We start from the raw sequence: 22,729 nt of genomic DNA on the forward strand, positions 1-22,729 counted from the left end.
TAGCTGAAAAGTAAGGCAAAAGTAGTGTAACTCAAAGGAATTGTGAGAAATATTGTTCAACAACTCCTGTAATCACTTTCAAACAGCAAAGAGATGTAAATTCTTCTGTTAGTTGTCATCAGATGAGCTCCCTTTCAAAGGCACACCCACGCACCGCAGACAAAAGCATCCGCTACCCCAATTGTCATTCCCTTATTACCCACCCCTCCCATAATGGACATGCCTGTGCACTTTGACGTAGCAATGAGAATCGGAGCGTGACTCTCCGTCGCCCAGATGGTGAAGAGACGAGCAGCGTCAGCGCTGGTGAGCTGTTGCGCGCTCCCTGGCAAAGCGATAAGGCGCACGAGGAGGAGGAGACGAAGATCATCGCAGCGGGAGGCAGCTTTCATAACAACCTGACACAGATAAACCAACAATATGCAGTGCTTTGACGCCTTTTTGCCTCCTGTTTCCTGATCCCCGGCAGTCCAACTTTGCCCTGACGGGGGGTATGTGACCAATTGGATCCGATATGAACGAGACCGGAGTTCAAACTCTGGCTCCGGAGCCATGTGAGCAGCAAATGCTGGTTGAGGACAACGGTGGCAACTGTAGCGCCAGTTCCAGCGGGAACCTGTCGCTTCACTGCTGGCTGCAGCTGCTCACCAGGGAATCCAGCGCGGAATTCCAAGGCGACAGCTCCAGCCTGGCGGTGCGGGTGATGATCGCGTGCGTCTACTCCGTCGTCTGCGCGCTGGGGCTGGTGGGGAACGTGCTGGCGCTGTATCTGCTCCACTCGCGTTACAGGCAGAAGCAATCGTCCATCAACTGCTTCGTCATGGGGCTGGCCATCACCGACCTGCAGTTCGTGCTGACGTTGCCCTTCTGGGCGGTGGACACGGCGCTGGACTTCCGTTGGCCGTTCGGCCGAGTCATGTGCAAAATCGTCAGCTCGGTGACTATCATGAACATGTACGCCAGCGTTTTCTTCCTCACGGCCATGAGCGTGGCGCGCTACTATTCCATCTCGTCGGCGCTTAAGATGCACAGCAAGAGGGCGGCGGCCACCCGGGCCAAGTGGACCAGCCTGGGGATCTGGGCCGTGTCTCTGCTGGTCACGTTGCCTCACGCTATCTACTCCACCACCGCGCAAGTGTCGGACGAGGAACTTTGCTTGGTTCGCTTCCCGGACACGGCCAACTGGGACCCGCAACTTCTTTTGGGTCTGTACCATCTGCAAAAGGTCCTGCTGGGCTTCCTCATCCCTCTTATCATCATCAGCGTCTGCTACCTACTTCTTCTGCGCCTCGTCCTCAGCCGCCGCATTTCAGGGGCCGCCGGCCCAGAGGTGGAAGGCCGCCAAAAGCGCCGCTCCAAAGTCACCAAATCAATCGTGATTGTGGTTCTGTCCTTCTTTCTGTGCTGGCTTCCCAATCAGGCGCTGACACTGTGGGGGGTGCTCATCAAGTTCGACCTTGTGCCCTTCAGCAAGGCGTTCTACAACGCGCAAGCCTACGCCTTCCCGTTGACCGTGTGCCTGGCGCACACCAACAGCTGCCTCAATCCGGTGCTCTACTGCCTGATCCGCCGCGAGTTCCGGGCGGGTCTCAAGGAGATTGTCCTCCACACCACGCCATCCTTCAGAGGTCTGGCTCATCTGCTACGGCGCAAAGGCAAAGTGGCAGAGGCGCCACCCGTCATGGTGCTGGTCCAAATGGACGCGTGAGAGGCCGGACAGATGGACGGATAGATAGACGGCTTAGAATCCGTTTTCCAAGCGAAGGAAGCGGCTACCAATGTTTATTTGCAAAAGATGGCCTCACCCAGTGAATGCCAACACCTTTATTTATATTCCGCTTTTGTGAGAATAATCATCATGCCCTACGCAGCGGGAAGCGGCCCACTTTCCCCTTTTCCTCCAAGACTGCGCTGTTATATAATCACTCATACTTTTTCTCGCCCTGTCTATTTGTCCCTCTTGTGACGGCCCCCTCGGAATGTAATCATGAATATGTATCAATGTCAATCATGAATGAGATTTTGAGAGATGCCGCACACTCGGCCACTCATCTGGGATGAGCTCGACGGTTACAACGTGTAATCCTTGCTTAACCCTCTGCCAGCGGGGAGAGGTGAAGTATCAAGATTTTTGCAGCAAAATCCCTCTGGCTGAGGAGCGGGGATGTCTGTGAGGAGCCCGTCACGACGGATGTTGTGAACAAAAAAACTCAAGCAATGCAAAGTTGTCCGGGTTCCTGCAATTGCAGTGTTTGTTCTTTGTCTTTCTTTGTGTTGGTGAGCATTGTTTCATGTTGTGAAATCGAGCATTGCTTTAACATAATCAAAAGATGCTGCACTGTGAAACTTACTAGATTTAAAGAGAATAAAAAAGCAGTCAAAGTCAATGGACTTCATTCACTTAAATGTCGAGTTTATTCAGTTTATTATCAGAAACTAAGAACTTTAGAAAAGTTTAAACAAGGGTCATGAACAGTTTTTAAACATTGTCGTTCCATTCCTCTGACATCGGAGAAACCGTAATTTGTACATAAATCATAATCACTAAACTACACTAAAACAGTAGTAAACTCTACTTGGACTTGAATATCCTTAATGTCCTGTGAAAAACACTTATGTCCATTTTTGTCTTTTTTTTACATGTTTACATTTATGGGATGAAACTGAATGCAGACATCCCATAAACTTGAAAAAAAAGTGTTTTATTAAGTGTCCGCCACCTGCAGCCCAAACTTTTAGACTCCATTCGGGTTCGAGTTTCCCGCCCTTTGTCTGTAGATGTGATGTGTGAAATTGCGTATGTGAAGAAGGGTGCAGTTTCATTTTCTGACCACAGGTGGCAGTGGCAATTCAAAATTGAATTTTCTGCGTTCAGTAGCTTTAACTACAAAAGGGTACCAGTGATGGGACAGTGGAAAAGTGTGATGATAACCAACTTACTGTATAATATGAGCGATTATGTTAAATGCATGTCAATACATGCCAACAATAAATTTAATAAAAACCCTGAAAGTGAATTCAGAGCTGAATTACCTACCTGGCTACCTGTTTTGTGACTGGTCATGGCGATGTTCACAAGATGAACGCTTGGGCACTGTGATGTCATCTTCAGCTGCCAGCAAGTGGCAAAATGGCAGCCCCCTGAGATGGATAATTTTGCTACTTAATTAATATGCCATAAGCATAATATTAATCAGAACACCGTGTTTAGACTAGTGGGGGCACACATAGAATAGGTTATAGATTAGAAATAAATAAATAAATAATTACATAAATAAATAAATATGATTGTAACAAATTGAACACAATTTTTGAGTTCAGATGAATTTGTATTTGTTGAATGGATAGGTTTTAGCTATAACACTATAAATGGTCAAAAACGGAGTTTGAGTTAAAGAAGTTTCTCTAATGTGCTACATTATGCTGATCAAATTAATCAAATGTGGTAAATATAAAGCTCATTATAGGTGTCTGCAAAGCTGGCTGTCTGTTATAGTAATTTCACATTGCTTTTTTTCCTCAAGCGAGCAATAAAAAAAAAGGGGTCAAATGTGAGCAATTTCTTTGACAAAGTGATTCTAAATCCACTTTTATTTATTCATTTATTTATTCATTTGAGTGTGTGTGCAAATGTTTTACATTACAGTCTTTTGTTGCTTAATTGTGTTTTTTCCCAGCTAAAATATGCCCATTCACTAAATTGAAAATCACTTTGACTCAAATAAATTTACCATATAATTTTGGCTTTGCCAGCAGATTAAAATGAGTAAAATTCATTAAACAAACACCTAACGCTTAATGCTTCTTGTTCACATGTATAACATTTTATTTTATATTGTATTGTTTTCGGTGTTGGTTAATGGAAGAAAAAAAGCATTCATGTGTGATCTTTTGAATGAAAAGAGCAAATAAAATCTTGTGTCAACATTGTGAGGCGTTATCATTGTGGACTCAGCTGTAGCCTATAGTTTGGCCGTCCTTGAGGAGGCATCGGACTCCGCTGTGCCTTGTTCAGTCAAACAAGACCAAAGAAAAATAGGAAATGAAAGGAAAAAGGGTACCGAGCTATTAAAATGTGTCAGTGTTTCAGCGACGCAATTACAAGTTTCCACTTCTTTGTTATTCTGTGCAGCAAAATCCAGCGTGGGCCTTTTGATTCTACTCACGTATTACTTCTCGCGACTAAAAATAATAAGGCTAATGAACGTTGCCCATGGGACTTTTGGATTCCTCCCACATTCCAAAAACATCCGTTAGGTTAATTGAGGACTCTAAAGTGTCGATAGATGTGAATGCTTGTTTGTCATCAGCTTTTGAAAATGAATGGAAGGGGTGAATTAGATGGTTTTTTTTTTTTTAATTGGATCGGCTTATTGATGTCAATAAAGTGTGAAAAGTCACTGACCTTGAGCAAATTAAAAACTACTGAGCTGCATAGAGAAGATGTGGTTTTACTGGTTTATTTATTTTGAACATATTTGGATGTGCTGAAAAGCAATATCATGTTCTTTTATTATGAGGGCTGGAGAATGCAGTGTGATTCCTATTTTCTTGGTGGTTGGTTATTATTCATAGCCCACAAATTGTCAGATTTATTGTACTCAAAAACTCAAAAAGTCGGGGCTCCATGGAGTTTTGGGAAAAATTCAGCCTCTCAAGCAAGTTCCTGGTAATTTACCTTACACAAAATTGGTTCAAAAAGCCATGCCTGAGAAGACACAGGAAGTCTGCCATTTTTGTTTGGAATTTTTCCAGCAGTCCTTCCAGAGAGCTTTTTTTTCTGATTGCTACCAAATCCATACCACTTATACTACACAGACGGATAACAGTAAACTAGATGGGAGGTTGGGGGGGGGGGGGTCGTCATTGCAAGAGGGAGAAAACTGACAGAAAGAAATTGACGACTCACCATAAAATGTGAAACTTTAATATTTCAGCTCTACAAGAACGGCTCTTCACCAAACATATTGTGTGTGATGAAGGTTCCGCACTGATGAGATTCATGGCTGCTTGGCCCCTGCGACACAGTAGTGTCCTGGCGTGGCGAGAAGCTAAGCAGAATTGTAGATGGATGGATGGATGGATGGATTGATGAATTTTCTGCATTCTTTCTTATTAAACTACATGAACAAAAATGTAAACTGGAATCCATCTATTGAGAACTGTTACCGACAAACCTGAAATTGTGAATTTTCCACTTTATTCCACTTTAACTCCAGTAAAATCTCCGAATATCCACATTGATTCCCATGTGATGTGTTCTAACAGTAGCTTTCCCACCCTCGTTGATGACGTTGAAAATTTTCACACATTTGCAAAAGATATCTCTAATCTGACATCAAAGTGAGGGAGAGGGTTTTTCTGAAGGAAGTTCTGTTCATTTCGCTGTATGGGAGAATGACGAGAAGGTCATCACACGGTAAAAAGTGACACTAATGAGAGGCTGACTACATGTGTGAGGGGGAGTAGTGAATTAAGATGACACTTTTGTGCTCAGATTTTAAAAGTAAAGACGACCCAACTGAAGTTATCAAAGTTAATTAAAAATAATGGGAAAAAAATTAAATATAATTTTCATTGATAAGATTAAAATATATATTTTTGAAGAATAACTGTAACTACATCTTAGGTTTCTAAAGCTAACTGAAACGGACTATTATTACAACGAAAACGTCCTTCGTTTTCATCTTTGTCGGTTATCATGCATGCTTGAGCTTTCAGGGTTGATTTTAAATTTGCAGAAGAATCCAGGTCAATTGTTTGAGAATTGGAGTTTAATTTATTGTACAATACTTAGTGACCTTTTTTTTTTATCTTTCACTCCACAAATACTCCATATGAAAATAAATAAAACACATTTTTGAAAAAAGCTTTTAAAAAGAAAAACTAAGAAACTTGCTCTGAAAGCTAATTAAAACTAACTGATTTTTTATACTACAATGAAAAATGGAGTGACCACTCTCCCTGAATTGTTTTAGTTTGTTCTTGTTGTTTTGTTTTCACCTGTTTAGAGACTGTAGCCACACCTGAGCGAGTCACAATTTATGTCCAGCATGACGAGCCATAGCAGAGGACCAGCTTCCTTGCCTCTGGCATAACAGCTCCAAAAGCTACAAAGAATGATCATGAATTAGTTGTGAAAAGTGGCTTAGGACTGACGTGTTTTTGCTTTTAAGTATTTACTCCCTTTGGACAATTGAATGAAACAAAAACAAAGCTTAAAAAAAACAAAACAACTCATGTCATTACAACTGACCTGTATTTAACCTGACCTCATTAGTTTTGTTTCCACGTCAACAGCCAACATGCACGAAGAGAATTTTCACATTAGCTTCCTCATATATATATATATATATATATATATATATATGCGATCTGAACAGGATGAGCCGTTTAGAAAACGTTAAGTTGGATTTCTAGTTTATTGTTTGCAATAAAGACGAGAGGTTGTACAGAACAAACGCACTGAAGGCAGTATATAAGGTCTTCTAATTAACAACACAGCTGCGGTCACGCTTACACTAAACCCTGAGCCGCTCCGTGATCACAAACATACATACGTATACAGTTACTTAGAAAGGGGCCTTCAAGGTAAGATGCTGGACAAGGCATTGCTAGACTTATTCAATTAAATTGCATTATTTGAGACAAGAGTTGTCTATTGCTGTTGACCAAGAATAGACAGGCACACGAATGAAGTAAAAACTTAAGACAAATCATTGACATAAGGCTATTTAATCAATACTCATTTAAGCTCCCCCGGGACAGGAAGCCATCATAGGAGGTAGCATGACGTCCAAGGCGCTGACCTTTCTTTTCTCTGAAACCTAATGATGCGTCTAACACACATGACTGGAACATTTAATTAGTAAGACACCAATAGGCAATAGGAAGCTGTGTTGAATTGTTCAGCTTTTGATGAAATAATTATAGCGGCAGGTGAGCATGTTCATGGTAAGTCTGTCACGATCGTGTGCCCAGAATATAACCCCAATATATTTTTATTATTTTTTTCCAAAGGGAGCAGTTTGTGCGCCGGAGGCCCCGCCCATCCACCGGCCAGTCAGCCGCAGAACATGAAAAAGTCATTTACATCAAACAACGCATGCGGCACTTCCTATATACCCTTCACATGTGAGGTGTCAAGCTGTTTGCGCTCTGCGGGATGATGATGCCATGAACACAGGGAGCTTATTATTGTGGGTCTCTCACAGTTGGTATCCACTTCCTTATTAAAACTACATTTGTTTTGTAAACTTCCTTCATGAATTCATTTGGAAGGACAGCTCCCTCCCAGAGTAAAATATTTTTCTTGATATCTCCCAAGGTAATACTCCATTAATCGTCGCAAGGAGCATTCAACTTTGAACCTCTATCCCCATGATATCTTACACACACACACACACACACACACACACACAGGTTTGTTTTACTGTCTTTGCGGGGCCATCTCATTGACATAATGCATTTCCTAGCCCCTTCCCCTAAACCCAAACATCAAAAATGATTGCCTATCATCCCTATTCCTTACCTTAACCTCAACCATAACCAAACTCAAACCTAAACTCTAAAACCAAGTCTTGACCCTCAAAAGAGGTCTAAACTTGTGGGGCCCAGCAAAATGGCCCCACGCTGACAGGTGGGCCCCACAACTCTGTGAAATCCCGAAATGTTGGCCCCACAATGTAACAAAAACAAGACCACACACACACGCAGGTTTGTTTTACTATCTTTGTGGAGCCATCTCGTAAAAATGATTGCCTACCCCTATTCTTTACCTTAACCTCAACCACAACCAAATTCAAACCTAAATTCTAAAACCAAGTCTTGACCCTCAAAAAGAGGTCTAAACTTGTGGGGCCCAGAAAAATGGCCCCACGGGAACGGGTGGGCCCCACAACTCTGTGAAATCCCGGAATGTTGGCCCCACAATGTAACAAAAGCAAGACCACACACACACACACTTGGGAAGGAAAGTTTCAAGAGTTTCTGGCAACCGCTTGAAGCATTTTATTGTTGCACTTGTACATTCACATCGTCAGCAGTGAATTGCATTTTCACTCCCAGAGCCAGAGAATATTATTATCTGTGAGTATAAAGAGGCCACAACACAATACGTTCATCAGTACTGGGCTGACTCTCAACTTGGCTCGTATCTACTCTGATGCCAGCTTCTTTCCTAAATACTATAATAACTCCACTTGGGATGCTAATGTCCTCGTTATTTAAGCTCAATTCATGCTTTCCACATCTGCATTTCCTCAGGGTGCTCATTGGAGCACCCTGGTCCTCAGCAGTATGAGCCCTCCCAATTTTTGGGACCGCAGTGACTGAACCCATATAAGCGTGGTGAACACACATGCACCAGAGAAATGAACAACAACAACAATGGACACTTATTATACAGTGTATATGGTATAATGTTACTCAACAATTGGCTTGTGATATTTATTTATTTATTTAAACTCGACAAAAATCTTTTGAGCTTTTTGTTGACAAAAAACTATTATCAAATGACTAAAATGTGACAAACAAACACTGAAACTAAGACAAAAACTAAGATGGCTGCCAAAAACAAGCCTGATCCTGAGTAACGAATGAGGTATAAAACATTAATGCTTGGACTTTGTCTGTACAGCTAAGAAATGTTTTATGATGGTGATAGTTTGGGCTCTGAGTGGGGGCTAGAAAGTTTTTTCAAAGTTGATCAAATCAGACGTCAAGCAGCATCAAGCAACAGACCCAAAATCCGTTTGACACTGCGGGAAGATTCAAGGTGGAATTTCCTTTTGGTGTCCTCAAGGGGATGAAACAAGTCTTTGAGAAGAGACTCCCTCACAGATACGCCATACTCATTTATCCATCTCAGGGGGCGGCCATTTTGCCACTTGCTGTGGACTGATGATGACATCACAGTTGAGCAACTGTGATGTCATCATCAGTCCACAGCAAACGGATGGATTTTGCTGCATAACTCATATTCTACAAATGTAATGTTAATCACAATGTCATGTTTTGGACTAGTGAGTTCACATAACATATTAGTGTAAAGAAATGTTTAAGGTCATCACAGTTGCTCAGAGCTCAGGCAATGACCAATCACAGCTCACCTGTTTTCTGAAACTGAGCTGTGGTTGGTTGTTACCTGAGACCTGAGCAACTGTGATGTCATTTTCACACGACAGCAAGTGGCAAAATGGCCGCATTCTGATATAGATAAAAGCTGATGGATTTTGCTGCTTAACTCATATTCCACTAGCACAATATTAACTAAAATACCGTATTTAGACTAGTGTGACTACATAGAACTTCCCCTTTCAGAATGCTAAAACTTTATTGCATCGTACATTTTTCTAAAAACATAAGAAACTTTGATGTTACACAAAATAACGTGTAAATAAATGTAAGTTCCTATTTCAATTTTTTTGTATACACTTTTTGGAGAATCTTTAATTTATCAGAGAATTCCATGCTAACCATTTTTAATGCTTAATTCTAAATGTATTAAATGTGTTCCTGTTCACACAAAAGATAAGCAATTTAATGTTCTGCATCGTATTGCCTGAATGTGAATCAAACCATTTCCTTCGTGCCGAACCAGGACTTTTGGCGTATCATTACACCCATAGTCAATTTCCTCCCAATGGCTGGCTGGCTGCTGAGTTGGATCCTCCATAGGCATACTGGTTCTATCATTTATCACATCCTGGCATTGCACTGCAGCGTTAATGAGTAGGAAAATTCGCGGCAGTGGGGCTTGTTAAATCAGTTTTGTGGAAATGAAACTCTGCTGTAAGAAAGAGTGGAGTGGCCGTGTAATCCAAGAACTATCGCAATAGAGTCTGTACACGTTTTCAATGGCAAGCTCAGTATATGAATGTATTCATTTTACGACTGCATAGAAAGGGAACATCAATGTTGATTAAAACCTCCTGAGGCATTCCTCAAGGGTCAATGGCAGGGCCCATTCAGGTATCACGTTGTAAAGTTTAAGATTCTTCTTCTTCCACTTTTGCCTTGACATAAGTCTAACTCTTGTTTCAGATTGCTACAGCCATCCATCACAAAAAAAAGTAAAGACCACTGAGGAAAACAAAAATCTACACAACTAGACACACTTACCATCTCAAACTCACAAGGGAACGTGCTTTATTTAGGAAATACGCTTTTTTCCCCCTGCTGGCACATATGTTTTGCTGCTCTCCGTTGTGTGACCGCGCCCGGAGTGCTTTGTTTTATCGTCAGCTTTAGACAGTGAAAGATCAAGCAAGTGTGCCGGGATCTGTTTTGGCTGGGGAGATACGAGAAAAATCAAGGTCAAAATGATTTGGAAAATGGATTCCGGCTATTTGCAGCAAGTTTTTTTTGTTCTACATAGACGAGTGCTCTGATTTTCTGTGTTTTCTGATTTTCACTTGATGATCGTTATTCTAATGGAATTTACAAGAGCAAGCTGTGATAATACCGCATTTGTCTTTCGACTTGGACCTTTTTTTTTTACTTTATTATTATAATAATAATAATTATTATAATTATTATAATTATTATAATTATTATTATTATTATTATTATTATTAATTGGACTTTATTTTATTTGAATTAATATTTTTATATAGACTCTATATTGAATGTGAGCAGTTGTTTGTTTATATGCGCCCTGAGAGGCTATAGAACTATAGGAAGTGAATGGAAAGAGAGAAACTTTTTGACTGATCTCTTGGGGCTCTTTACATTGGACTAAACTTAAGATAAAGTGCAGCAACCAAGGCGACTTTGGGCTCCTCATGCTACAATGCCTTTCTTTGACTCAAAGTGCAAAGTGGTGCGACAAGGCCCGCCAGCAGTTTGTTTTAAATCTTCTCACATTTAATTAGCATTCGTTTTTACTCTCCTTTTGAGCAAATCCAAAGTGAAGGCAAATTCCACAGGGGTTAGTCTAAGCCGCCAAGGTTTTCAAGGCTTTTAAACATTTCCCAAAATCAAGACGATTCTTGTAAAGCATGGCGGTGAATTATTTGATGTAGATGAGTTGGGAAGCAGTGATTAAAGTGACTCACAAAGTAAAAGCCAAAACAAAGGATCAGCATAAAGGCAGCAGACAACGTCAGATTAGGTTCTAGTGACAGATCTGAGACGTTGTTGAGGAACAAACACAAAGCAATTTGTTTTGGTTTCTGACAAATATGTGAAGACAATGCAATCAAATAAAGCTTGCTTTTGTAGTCTTGCGTGGGTACTCTCTGCCAACAGATGATGATGAATCACATTCCGTAAAAACTTTGCAACAGCACAAACTGCATAGTGTTTGGCATTAATGCAGTTCTGCTTGTATTGACTTACTCCAAGAAGGCACAAAAGAAGGCCATTTTGTTTCTCACAGTAGGATTGGGTCAAGTACTGCAGTGATGCTCACTCGCACATGTACACACACAAAAAATAATGAAAGTGTCCTTGTTTATACCTGGAGGAGTCTAACACTTATGGAGTTAAGAACGCTGGAAAGCGGCTAAGCCAAGCAAGCCAATTATCTTCATTCCAAAGGCTGTTTGCTATTATTTCCATGTGCCTTTGTCAGTTTATGTCACATTTTAGTTTGTTTTTACAATGTAAAATAATACATATTAATACAAAATGCAACAAAGCATTTTATTTAAAAAAAAATATACACCACAAACAATGTATATTTTAATGACTGTGTATTTGGCACGTATGCAACTATTTTGTCCATATTTATAATAGCATTTTTGTCATACATCTGTTTATATGAAGTGTGTGTGAACTTACTAAAACTGATAAAAATGGTGGCCCCCTCCAGCATTTAAGTTGCCCGTCGCTGGTCTATACCATTTTGACATAAAAGTGAAGAAATGAAATTGATTTTATATATTTTTTTTAATTTTGCTTTTGCCATTTTAAAATGGATGTCAACCTTAAACATTTATTGACAATAATGTTATATGTGACCTCGCTAGTCTAGACATGACTTTCTGAGTTATGCAGCAAAATCCCCCCATTTTTATCCATCTCAAGGGACGGCCATTTTGCCACTTGCTGTCGACTGAAGATGACATCACAGTTGCTCAGGGCTCAGGCAACAACCAATCACAGCTCACCTGTTTTCTGAAGCTGACCAATCACAGCGCATCTGTTTTGTGAAGCTGAACTGTGATTGGTTGTTACCTGAGCCCTGAGCAACTGTGATGTCATCTTCAGTCGACAGCAAGTGGCAAAATGGCCGCCCCTTTTGCTTCATAATGCATATTACAAAAATTTAATATTAATTGATTGATTGAATTGAGCACATGTTTTTTTAAACAAGTCAGCAGTAAGTACTTAGTACACAAATGTTTCCTGCCACTTTCCGACTAAGGGTGAGAAATAAATGAATGATAGCACACAATTGCAAGCGTTTCATTCACTTGACTGGAGCCCAAGCTGTCATAGCAATCATGATGGCCAATTTCCTTTGCCCCTTGACTGTGACCCTTAAAAGTCATAATTTTAATCTTTTCCCATTCAAATTCATAGCAAGGTTAATTAAATCCGTTTTGAATTGAAGGTGCCAAGGTCCTTCCATAGTTCACCTCTTCGTAGGGACACTTAATCAAGTGCTGTCATGAATCGGAGAGATCTAACAGACTATCAGCATTTATCAAAAGCAACCTTCTAGTGGATGGAAAAACACATTTCTCGCAGCCTTGCTCACTTTGCAGACAATTTTGTTTGACAACAAATGAATATAGTCGGCTCGTTACAGAATGACAGCACACAGGCATATGACACCCATCAGCAATGTCAAGGCATAATGTCGCATGTCAAATTAGACATAATTTCCCATAGGGTTGGACATAATAAAATTGAAAAGTCAATGAGTGTATAGCCTGGACGGAGATGTTATTTACTATTCATTGATGTGTTAGTAAAGTTATTTACAGAATAATCCTGTCAAGGATGCGCTGACAAGCTCCATAGTAGGATGAAAATTAAACCTTCTGGTTAAGATAACACTTGAGAGCGGATATCTCGTGTGTCCTTATCTTCTACCTCCCCTGTAACAACAGAACATTGCCTGTGAATATGAAGTCACCACGAACAACAGTTTTCATTATTATCATCAGACATGAGATAAAAGCTGTGTCTGTGCTAACAATCTAAGATGGTCCAAATGTCAGAGGCAAAATTACACCTGAGGCAGAACAGGAGAATTGTTTATTCCATGATTTTCTTATTAACAATGGGTAGAAGTATTGAACCAACAATTTGGAATAAAATATTCATCTTGACATGGTTAAGTAGCAAGCTATCAGTCAGGCCGTAAAACTCATTCCAGCCACTTGACCAAGTTGATCTCATTGTGTCATTCGCCCATCAACCATGACAACCTCATTTTATAAACCTTGGCCTTTGTCAATTCATATCCCTTTCTAGCATGAAGTGTTAAAAATGTAATCTTGCTTCTTCAAATGTCATTTTCAACTGCTCTCAGTTTGTTATCTCTGAGGATTTGAACAGTTCAGTTATTTGACTCCTACAACTTCTAAGAGTTTTGATTTTTAGTTTAGAATGGCTTATTTTTAACCAGGCTGCCATGCTGCATTGTGGCCAAAGGTAGAACCCTGGTCAGTTTTTGTGCCTTTTGATGCTGTACAAAATAACATTGTTGTTGTCATAGACCGTCTTCATCCTATAGCTAAGCTAGCTAGCTATAGCTGAGGGCAGGCAGTCTCTCTGGGGAAAACTCCCTTAGTTTTTTTATTTACAAAATACATCGTCGTTGTCATGGAGCATCTTCATCCTATAGCTAAGCAAAGCTAGCTATCTAGCTGGGGAGACGGTGTAAAACTCTCTTATTTTGTTGCCGCGCGTGAATGAGAGTGAATCCGACAGCAACGACAGAGGGCTTGATAAACTGCTGTGATGGGCTTCACTGACTGTACTGCTGAACAGTTGACTTCAAGTTCTTTAGCTGGCAAACTAACTGCGTTTGAATGTCCACTCGAATCTCCATTTGAACCATCATCGTTTTGTGAATAGCCCAACCACGAATAAAATTATATTGTTGCTATTAGGTAAGATTTTTGGCCAATAAAGTTGTTAATGAACTCTGTGAGAACAGGCGTTAATGTCAGCTTGTGTTGTCCATCCATCCATCCATTTTCTGTACCGCTTGTCCTCACAAGGGTCGCGGGGGTTGCTGGAGCCTATCCCAGCTGGCTTCGGGCAGTAGGCGGGGTACACCCTGAACTGGTTGCCAGCCAATCGCAGCTTGTGTTGTAGCTAACGTTAATTAAACTTACCACAACACAAGCTAGGCTGCAATAGTCTAGTTGTTTAATAAATGTATTTACTGGCTTGCTGAAAACAGTGTATTGATTTTCATTGTTGTTTGTCTTTTGCTCAAAATGGAGACACACATACACTAATGTCTAAATTGCTTTGCTGCAAGCTAATTTTTTGTTAATGCTGTTTATTAATTATATTTGTATTGTAGTCAGTATGTTCTCTCATTGTATTCTAAAGCCTTACCAGAAGCTAGATGTCTTCTATGCAATACATTTTCCATTTTCTTTTCAAATGTAATGTATTTGTATTGGCCCTGTTAAATAAACATTAACTTAATGTTAATTTTAATTGCATGTAAATAGAACGTAACACACATTGAGCAGGCAAATTGCATTTTCTCTCCTGTAAAATCTCTGTCTGTGTCTCTCTCTCTGCTTGTATCTCACTCTCAGATCTTCTGTCTCTCTCTCCAGCTCTGTCCTCACTCCTCAAAGTCGTCTGTTACCGCTATTGTGATGCTTTCAACTGGCTTCTCTTTAACCCTCTCAACATCATCATCTGTCTCTGTCTCAATGTCTGCCTCCTTGTTATTTGTCTTTATGGTGCCGAAATCTCACTTTATTTTTCTAACTGTAGACAAAAACAGTGGAGTGAATGTCATGGTCACATTAACTCCACCCTTGACTATCTTAGTAGAATTTATCGCCAGGTACTCATCCACTGAAGTCCAGTATGGATTGAAATATCTGTTAGAGAATGCTGAACACATCCTTAACCTCCTGCGGTTTGTTTATCGAGCGACACCGTGCCTCAAAGTACAAGACCCCCCAACCATTCCCCGTATTCCCCACATTGCACAAAATGAGATTTATTCATCTCTTTGCATGATCCAACCTCTTATCCTGGCGAGCAAAGCGGTTGACTCAGTTTAGGCGAGATATTAACGTTTTTGGCTGGATTTTAAATCTTCATCTGAAGTCAGAATATTTGATATTAGTAACGGCTTAGATGGAAAACCTGCATGGCCCAGTTAAAGAAATTAGAAGTTCAAAAATAGCAACCTTCTGCGAACTATGTTGTCAAGGGAAAATATTAACCTTTTAGTAGACAAGATAGACTTTGAGAATAATGAGAGACACAAATTTATATAATTTTTTTTTAACTTGCAAGGAGAAACTTCAAATACAACCTGGTGGCTGCACTAAGAAGTGTCTATGTCTTCTTAGGCAAGGTCAAACAAATGCACACACATGAATAAGCCGTCATCCGCCCATCAAACACCGACATTTTGCTTTGTCACCTACCAGGAGCCCTATTTTCGTGCCCAGCGCAAGTCAAGCGCATGGGTGGAGTTCACTTTGTTTTACTACTTTCCTAAACAAGACTCTAAAAAGATCATTTTTGAACCAATTTAAGATTACAAATTGAATTGTTGACCAATTTAAGAAAATCACTTCAATTGGTAACACACAATTGAATTAAGTTTGTCCAAATGAATATATAATGTTTAATTAATTTTGAGTTCATTAAACTTAATATAAAATCTACCTAAATTAAATTAATCTTAAGTGACTCCAATCCAAAGTATTAAGATAAATTAACTCATAATTAATTAAATTTAACATATTCACTTTGGACTAATTCAAGCATGTGTTACCAATTGAAGCGATTTTTTTTTAATGCTCAACAATTCAATTTGTAATCTTAAATTGGTTCAACAATTATCTTTATTCTTTTTTGTAGCGCAGGCGCTCATGCAATGCCCCTAGCCCCACACATAATACGTTCATTGAATTGATTTTTCCATTTCAGAGGGATTGTCCCATATTGTTGTCATATTGATGAATGAAATACAATTACACCACCTGCGCCACATCTTAGACCTGCTTTTATTTACCCTGTCAAAATTGTAGTCTACTTCACAAACACGCTAAACTCGATTTGCCCTGGCACAAAAATGAGGATGTGCCTGGGCACCTTTTTTTAAAAATCAAAATAGGGCCCTTAACATTTCTGTGACATGCTTCATCAAGAATTGTAAGACATTTTGCAATCTATTTCTTGTCCCCTGCAATTGTATATCCTCCCTACAATTGGAAATCCATATTTGATTTGACTGATTGAACTCAATATTGTAACACTTTAGGGACATTGTTGTACTTCATGAAATCGTGCAGGTGTACCTAACGTTGAAGCCTTTCGCTTCGCGTCTACAATGCAAGAATCAAGCTACTATGTTGATCTCCAAACAACATACCATACAGATAAGAAAGGCAACACAAGACGAAGCCGTCACACATCAGCTGTTCCAATAAGACGCGCGTGATCAGACAGGAGGCTGAGTATGCAGAGGCACGCAAATCTCTCAGAGGTAAAGAGAAGCCAAGTCATAGAGAATCGGATTGGATGGGCTACTCTGTTGCAGAGATTTTGCTTTGAGAGATTGACTACAAAATGAGTCCGACACAAAGGCGAGGTTTGAGGATGGGTTCGCGAGCTATGCACTGGAGACACAGTGCAGTTAGAGACTCACGATTTCTTTCCATTTCTTGTAACTATTTCCTCTGACTTCCTCGTACTCTATTGACACTATTGTGCTGATGTTATGACCCCACTGTTTGAGCGGTGGTGCACGACCGTAGCGTGAGGCAGTGACGCAATATGTGCTTGTCTCTTGGACTGAATCACAAAGCCTTATCCTTAATATGTTCAAATGAAAACCAGAGTCCTTTTGACTGCATATTTACACAACAAGAGCATTTTGAAGCTTGCAAGGAAAATATTTAAAAACGCGTTGCAGTACTTTTGAATGAATGGATATTAATGCCACGCTCAAAGCAAACCAAAAAAAAAAAACATTAATGATATAAATATAAATCGACACCTTCTTAAAATAATTGCCTAAGTCATTTTTTCAGACACAAAAAAAATAACCATTTGCATCATGAGGAGATGATTTAGGGAAAAAATATGTTTTTTTTTGAAAAAAATTACTTAGGCAATTATATTAAGAGGGAGATTAAATTTTTCCTTTATAGATGATGGCCTAATGTGAAGGCCTCATTTCCACTTTTTTTTTTTTTTTTTGCATTGTAACTTGTCACACAAACATAAAACAAACTAGTGAGTAGCAAGTTAGCAACGCAATTAACTTCAAAGTCCGGATAAAAAGGTATTTGAAGATTTGTAAAGTTTTTGTGGCCAGGTCATGGAATGCTCTGTAATCCAAAAATAGCGGGACTGGAAAACTCACACTTCATTGACATGAAGCTGTTTTGGTTCAGCTGCATAATTGTCTCATTCGTTAACTCTTTATTGTCTATATGTAAACAATAGTGTGTAAATAGACATTCAAAGGACGCTGTTGAATAAACCTTTCGCATTTTTAAAATCGCTCCCTTGTAAATGTGGTCACAGAAACTGAAAAATGGTCCAAAGTTCCATTCACATTGAGGCTACAATTCATCCAAAGTAGTGCAGCACATCAAACAGCAAATCAGTCTTTTTGTGCGTAGATGAAAATAGCACCAAATTGCCAATGTGAGGTCGCCAGTCCCACAAGGCAAACTTCTTACACGTCAAACAACAATCTCACTAAAAATTCAAAAACACAGCCGAAACGCTCCGACCCACAAAGCCGCGCAGATGAGGGAAATGTGCAGAGTTTCTCGCAAATTGCTGCCGCTCTGAAGGCCTGTCGGGCTGACGATCAAATATCTAGGTTGCAAAGATTCATTCAGCATAAGCAAAAAGTGCAGCTGGATCAATTTTCTATTCGAAAACAAATTGCAGAGAAAGACTTGACAGCACTGCAGTTTTTTGGGATCACTTTTTTTTTTTAAAACATTATTATCTATACAATAGTATAGATTACGTGATCTGTCCATTACATTAATGCCATTACTGAGTGCATTTTCTGTTTCAACTTGTTAACTAATTTTGCTGATTGTTGGCTTATTAGTCATAATCAAGGTAGCGGACGTTGAGGTGTTTTCCCCTCGTCTCTGCAGTATTGTTTCTGCGTATCTGGAAATCCAATCAGGCCTTTGAAATCAGATCTCTTCACACATCCTTCCAGAATTATTGATTGCCACATTGTGTGTCGCAGAAGATGCTCCCAGGCGAGCGGCACACAGAAACAAATGTCTGCCAGTGGGAGTAACAGTTGGAGGTAAACTGTCCTTCTCGGTAGTTGTCAATAGCAACTCTCATTATAAAATACAAGCACCAACATGTCCCGGTGTGAAACTGCAGAAACAAGAAGGAAATCTGCAACAACAACAAAATGCAGCTGAAAAGAATTTAATGAACACTATTTCAAAAAATCAACCTACATGGGACTAGATTCTGCAGATGCTGGCGTACTGGCCTGTCTCATGCTATCGTTTCCAGGCTGTTGGCACTGTGCTGGGAAACAGAGCCAGCATTCTGGCGTGCTGATGTGCTATCCAGGAGGAGCTGTTCTACTTGGGCAACATCTTTGGCCAGTGCTCCTTCCGATCCTCCATCCACAAAGGAGCAGATAGTAATCTTGCTGAGGGCTTATTGCCCTTGGACAGCCACCTCCAACTATCCTGATGTACTGATCTGTCTCCTACTCTGTCGAACGGATGTGCCATCCTGGAGAAACGATACCATTTGAACCATTCCTCCAACAAAACAGCAGGTAGGGTTGTTGCCCTCAAATGGACCCCTCTGGTTCTTCCGGAGTACTGGCCTGTGTCCTGAATTCTCTTCCATACTCTTGCAACCATATGGGGGGGAAAAAACTGTAGTTTAAGCAACTTTATCCCTATAAAGCCTGAACCATGAAATATATGAGAGAACATTCTGATTCTTTGTAAATAGAATATTTATTGATCCTTTTGTACAAACCCCAATTATTATTATTTTATATCCACTTCCACATATGACTTTTGATTTGTATCCTATTTGATACACCTGGTCGCACTGCTTTAAATTTGTACATTTACAACTGTCAAAAATATTATAATAAACAGACATATATCAAACATATTAGTATTTCCAAAAACCTGAAAGAACATATGCCACTATTAATAAGTATAAGTGTCTCCCCTTTCTCAATTGGGGCCATCTTGCAAGGTCGCTGGAAAAGCCATCCTCTGGGTGATACTGCCCTCTAATGGATTATCCAATGAAATGCATGTCTCAGATCATATACGTCAGGGTTTTAATGAGGAAAAAAAATATTATACTAATGAAATAGAGGGTTCAAAAGATTGAAGGTGTGACATCAGAGAGACAGCGAACTGAAAAATGCTCAAGTCTGAGGACAGTAGAGAAAACTTAAAAAAAAAAAAAAGTTTCTTTGTTTGCGTATGTGTATCAATAGAAAATAACACAATCTGCCCTATGTATTCATATAAAAGTCAGTAATTTTGTTCCATTATCTTTCATTTTCAAATCGGAAACCAAGAAGTCAGAGGAGGAAATGCCTTGTAGCACACTGACGTGGTGTTCAGAGAGCTGTCGGGCTGCTATTTAGGAGGCGCACCGCGATCAAATTGTTATCGTCTCTTGCGATGATTCTATCTGTTTTGTCTCCGCGTCTATTTTCTGATAACCGATGCTGCAAATTGACTGCGCACACCATTACGTACAAGGGAAATTCACTTTACGGGACATGATAACAATGTTGAATAAAATGGCTTCGTATTCTCAGCACAGGCGACTATGCATTACGTGCAATGTCTGCAATGTTTTTGTTTTTTTGTTTATGTGAATGGATTCCCATTACATATATTTTTTGCTTTCAGTGTTTGCTTTTAGGCCCTATTTTCATGCCTAGCGTAAGTCTAGTGCAAAAGCGCAGTCTAACTGTTCACATGGGTGAAGTTTTCTTTCCTTTGGTATTTTCCTATAGACAAACGCAGGTCGAAGGGTGTGATTGCGTAATTGTGGGAGGGAATGCAGCTGACTCCCGGCTAATCAAAGCGGCTCCCCTCATTCTCTTTCAATAAGCAGTTTGGGCGTGGGGACAACAGAGGAATGATTATGCAGTATCTGATTAAGGAAAGTTAAAATGTTGATTTTAGGGATGTGCAATAAAAAAAAAATTCAGACCGATATAGTCTGAGTGTTCAACTCTTGAGTAGTCACCCACTAGTACTATTGATACATGCAATCCAAGCCCCCACCTCCCTAAAAAGAAAAGACAATTTTAAAGAAAAGATAATTCCAAAAGAAAGACCTAAAGGCTCTATCCCAACTTAGCATTTTCTCCCAAAATTTGCCATTTTTTATTCATTTAATTTTTAATTTCTAGTTCTTGGTTGAGGTGCCGTTGCGAGTACCGATACTTGAAATAAGTCCCGGAATTGGCCCAATAACAATACCTGGCATCGTTGCCATACTGCCCATCCCTAGTTGTTTTAAACATTGTCTGTTGATAAATAACAGTCTTATGGCAGCAATGGTTATATTAAAACAATTGAATTCAAATGGGGGTAAAATGTTCAAACAACTGGATGGCCAGCCAGCATCACAAAGTGGATGTTGTTCCACTTTCCCATGAGTAACTAAATTATAGTTGTTGATTCTGTTGATGTTGACATTTTGAAACCTAAACTGATTCCATGATGTGCTTTGATTTTGGTCATAATAAAAGGGCTACCTCTTGCTACCAATTTTAGGGAAGCTATTGAAACAAATTGTCCACTTTCAAATCAAATCATGTCTTCATTGATCCCACTCACAAAATGTAATCTGCTCAAATCTTCTGTTTTTTTTTTTTTTTTTTTTAAAGAAGAAGAAGGTGCCATGGTATTGTAAGTATAATGAAGCACAAAAGCAGAGACAAACTTGGAGCAGAAGCCCCGCTTGGGAGCATCTACAAAAAGAGGAGAATGTGAGTGCGGAAGTTGAGTGACTACATGCAAGCATGACCTTTCAAAAAAACTGGGTCAGTGGAATGTGATGGATGTTGCAGGTTGACTGTCAGTAAACACAGAGTAGCATGACACCCAAAACCCCTTTCGGCACTGACAAGGTGTGTCTTAAAAGCTGCAGCAGCACTGCCAAGCAACCAAAAGAGGAGGACGCTTGAGTGTGGGGCGTATTACATCAATGGATATTTTGCTAAAGGAAATGTGAGTATAGGTACAAAAATGCAGTCGGGAGGCAAAATACACGTCTATTTGTGAGTTTGCGTTTCACTTTGTCACACTCACAAATCAGGACGAAGTTGGTTGGTTATTCTTTGGCTTAAGAGCTTCTGCTACGTTACAACTTGAAGGTCAAGGCAAAGTCAAACATGCCATACACAAAAAAACATCATTTTTTCAGCTGGCCTCCATCGTAAGGGCAGTCACCTCAAAGTAAAAAAACATTTTGGGCACATGCGTTACGATTGCAAGTAACACTTTTTTTAACGCCGTGCTGCCATTTTGTGCAAATGTGTTTGGATTGGTCAAAATGCCTCACTGGCTCACGTGAAGTGCTCATAATTAAGTAGCTCCTCATGGACACTCGTGACTAATTACAGAGATGGAAATCATTTATGGCCATTGACGTCAGAAGGTGGCATTTGTGAAAAATAGCAAGGATCAATAAAGTCAATTGAAAGAATAGAAGAAACTATCGAGCATAGCAAACAAAAAAATTATTAAATCATGTGATGTGTTTGTGAATCAGATCAGACATATGTACTATGTCATAATATGAATTTATAATTGCATTGTTGTTTTTGCTGTTGATTTTTTTTCTTTTTAATTCAGAGGTAATTTTGGGAAAATTCCAGCTACTTTGACGTAAAATTGCATCCTTTTACTATTGTAAAGATTACATGGGTTTTTTCCAACATAATTTTTGACTTTTTCTTATCATAGCAGGAATTAATTCTTAGCCTCATAATATTACACTAATCAAATCAAACTTTGGCACCACAATATTACAACTTCGTTCTTGTAAACTTTTTTTCTATTATATTAAAACTCTATTCTCATAATGCTCCTATTTATTATTGTAAGATTACAACTTATCTCTCATACTTCATGACTTATTCTTGTATTATTGTGACTGCATTATCATTATATTGCTTCTTTATTCTTGTAATATTACAACTTATTACAACTATACTACAACTACAAAAAAATGGATAATGTAGTATTACATACATTATACGTGTAGTTTTCACCTAATATTTTGTTTCTTCCATTCTCCTATTTATTTTGTTCAGAGTGATCCTCATTAAGAATATTTGTGAATATTATATGTCATTATACATAATTTGTCCAGAGGCCATGGCTTGCAGAACAAAATATCCATTGAAAATCATGTCATTCCAATTCATTTTTAATTACTCAGGCTGAGTTGCCTGACATTTGTCGCCGGCAATTATTCTGCATGCAATGGACAAGCACATCTGGTGTGGGAGGGACATCAAATAATCATCATGAACTGATTCCTGTTTTTCTCAAGCCTTTAG

General features: G+C 39.5%; 1 protein-coding gene across 1 annotated transcript; it reads left to right on the forward strand.

Moving 5' to 3' along the window:
- The first annotated feature begins 236 nt into the window (after positions 1 to 236).
- rxfp3.2b (relaxin family peptide receptor 3.2b) lies at positions 237 to 3,867 on the forward strand. Its single transcript, XM_086089108.1, has 2 exons — positions 237 to 1,330; positions 1,421 to 3,867. Exons 1-2 carry the CDS (start codon positions 515 to 517, stop codon positions 1,706 to 1,708), a joined length of 1,104 nt encoding a protein of 367 aa, XP_085945234.1. The 5' UTR covers positions 237 to 514; the 3' UTR covers positions 1,709 to 3,867.
- Positions 3,868 to 22,729: the final 18,862 nt, after the last annotated feature.

This window comes from Leptonotus elevatus, chromosome 11, assembly GCF_054856555.1.
Source record: "Leptonotus elevatus isolate MCC_2025b chromosome 11, RoL_Lele_1.0, whole genome shotgun sequence".
Taxonomy (NCBI): Eukaryota; Metazoa; Chordata; class Actinopteri; order Syngnathiformes; family Syngnathidae; genus Leptonotus; species Leptonotus elevatus.

Bases quoted from the DNA above. Each gene is read 5' to 3' on its own strand.
- rxfp3.2b (XM_086089108.1), top strand. From the start codon at position 515: ATGAACGAGACCGGAGTTCAAACTCTGGCTCCGGAGCCATGTGAGCAG. The intron at 1,331-1,420 runs GTGGAAGGCCGC...CTTCCCAATCAG, and splicing joins CAGGGGCCGCCGGCCCAGAG to GCGCTGACACTGTGGGGGGT.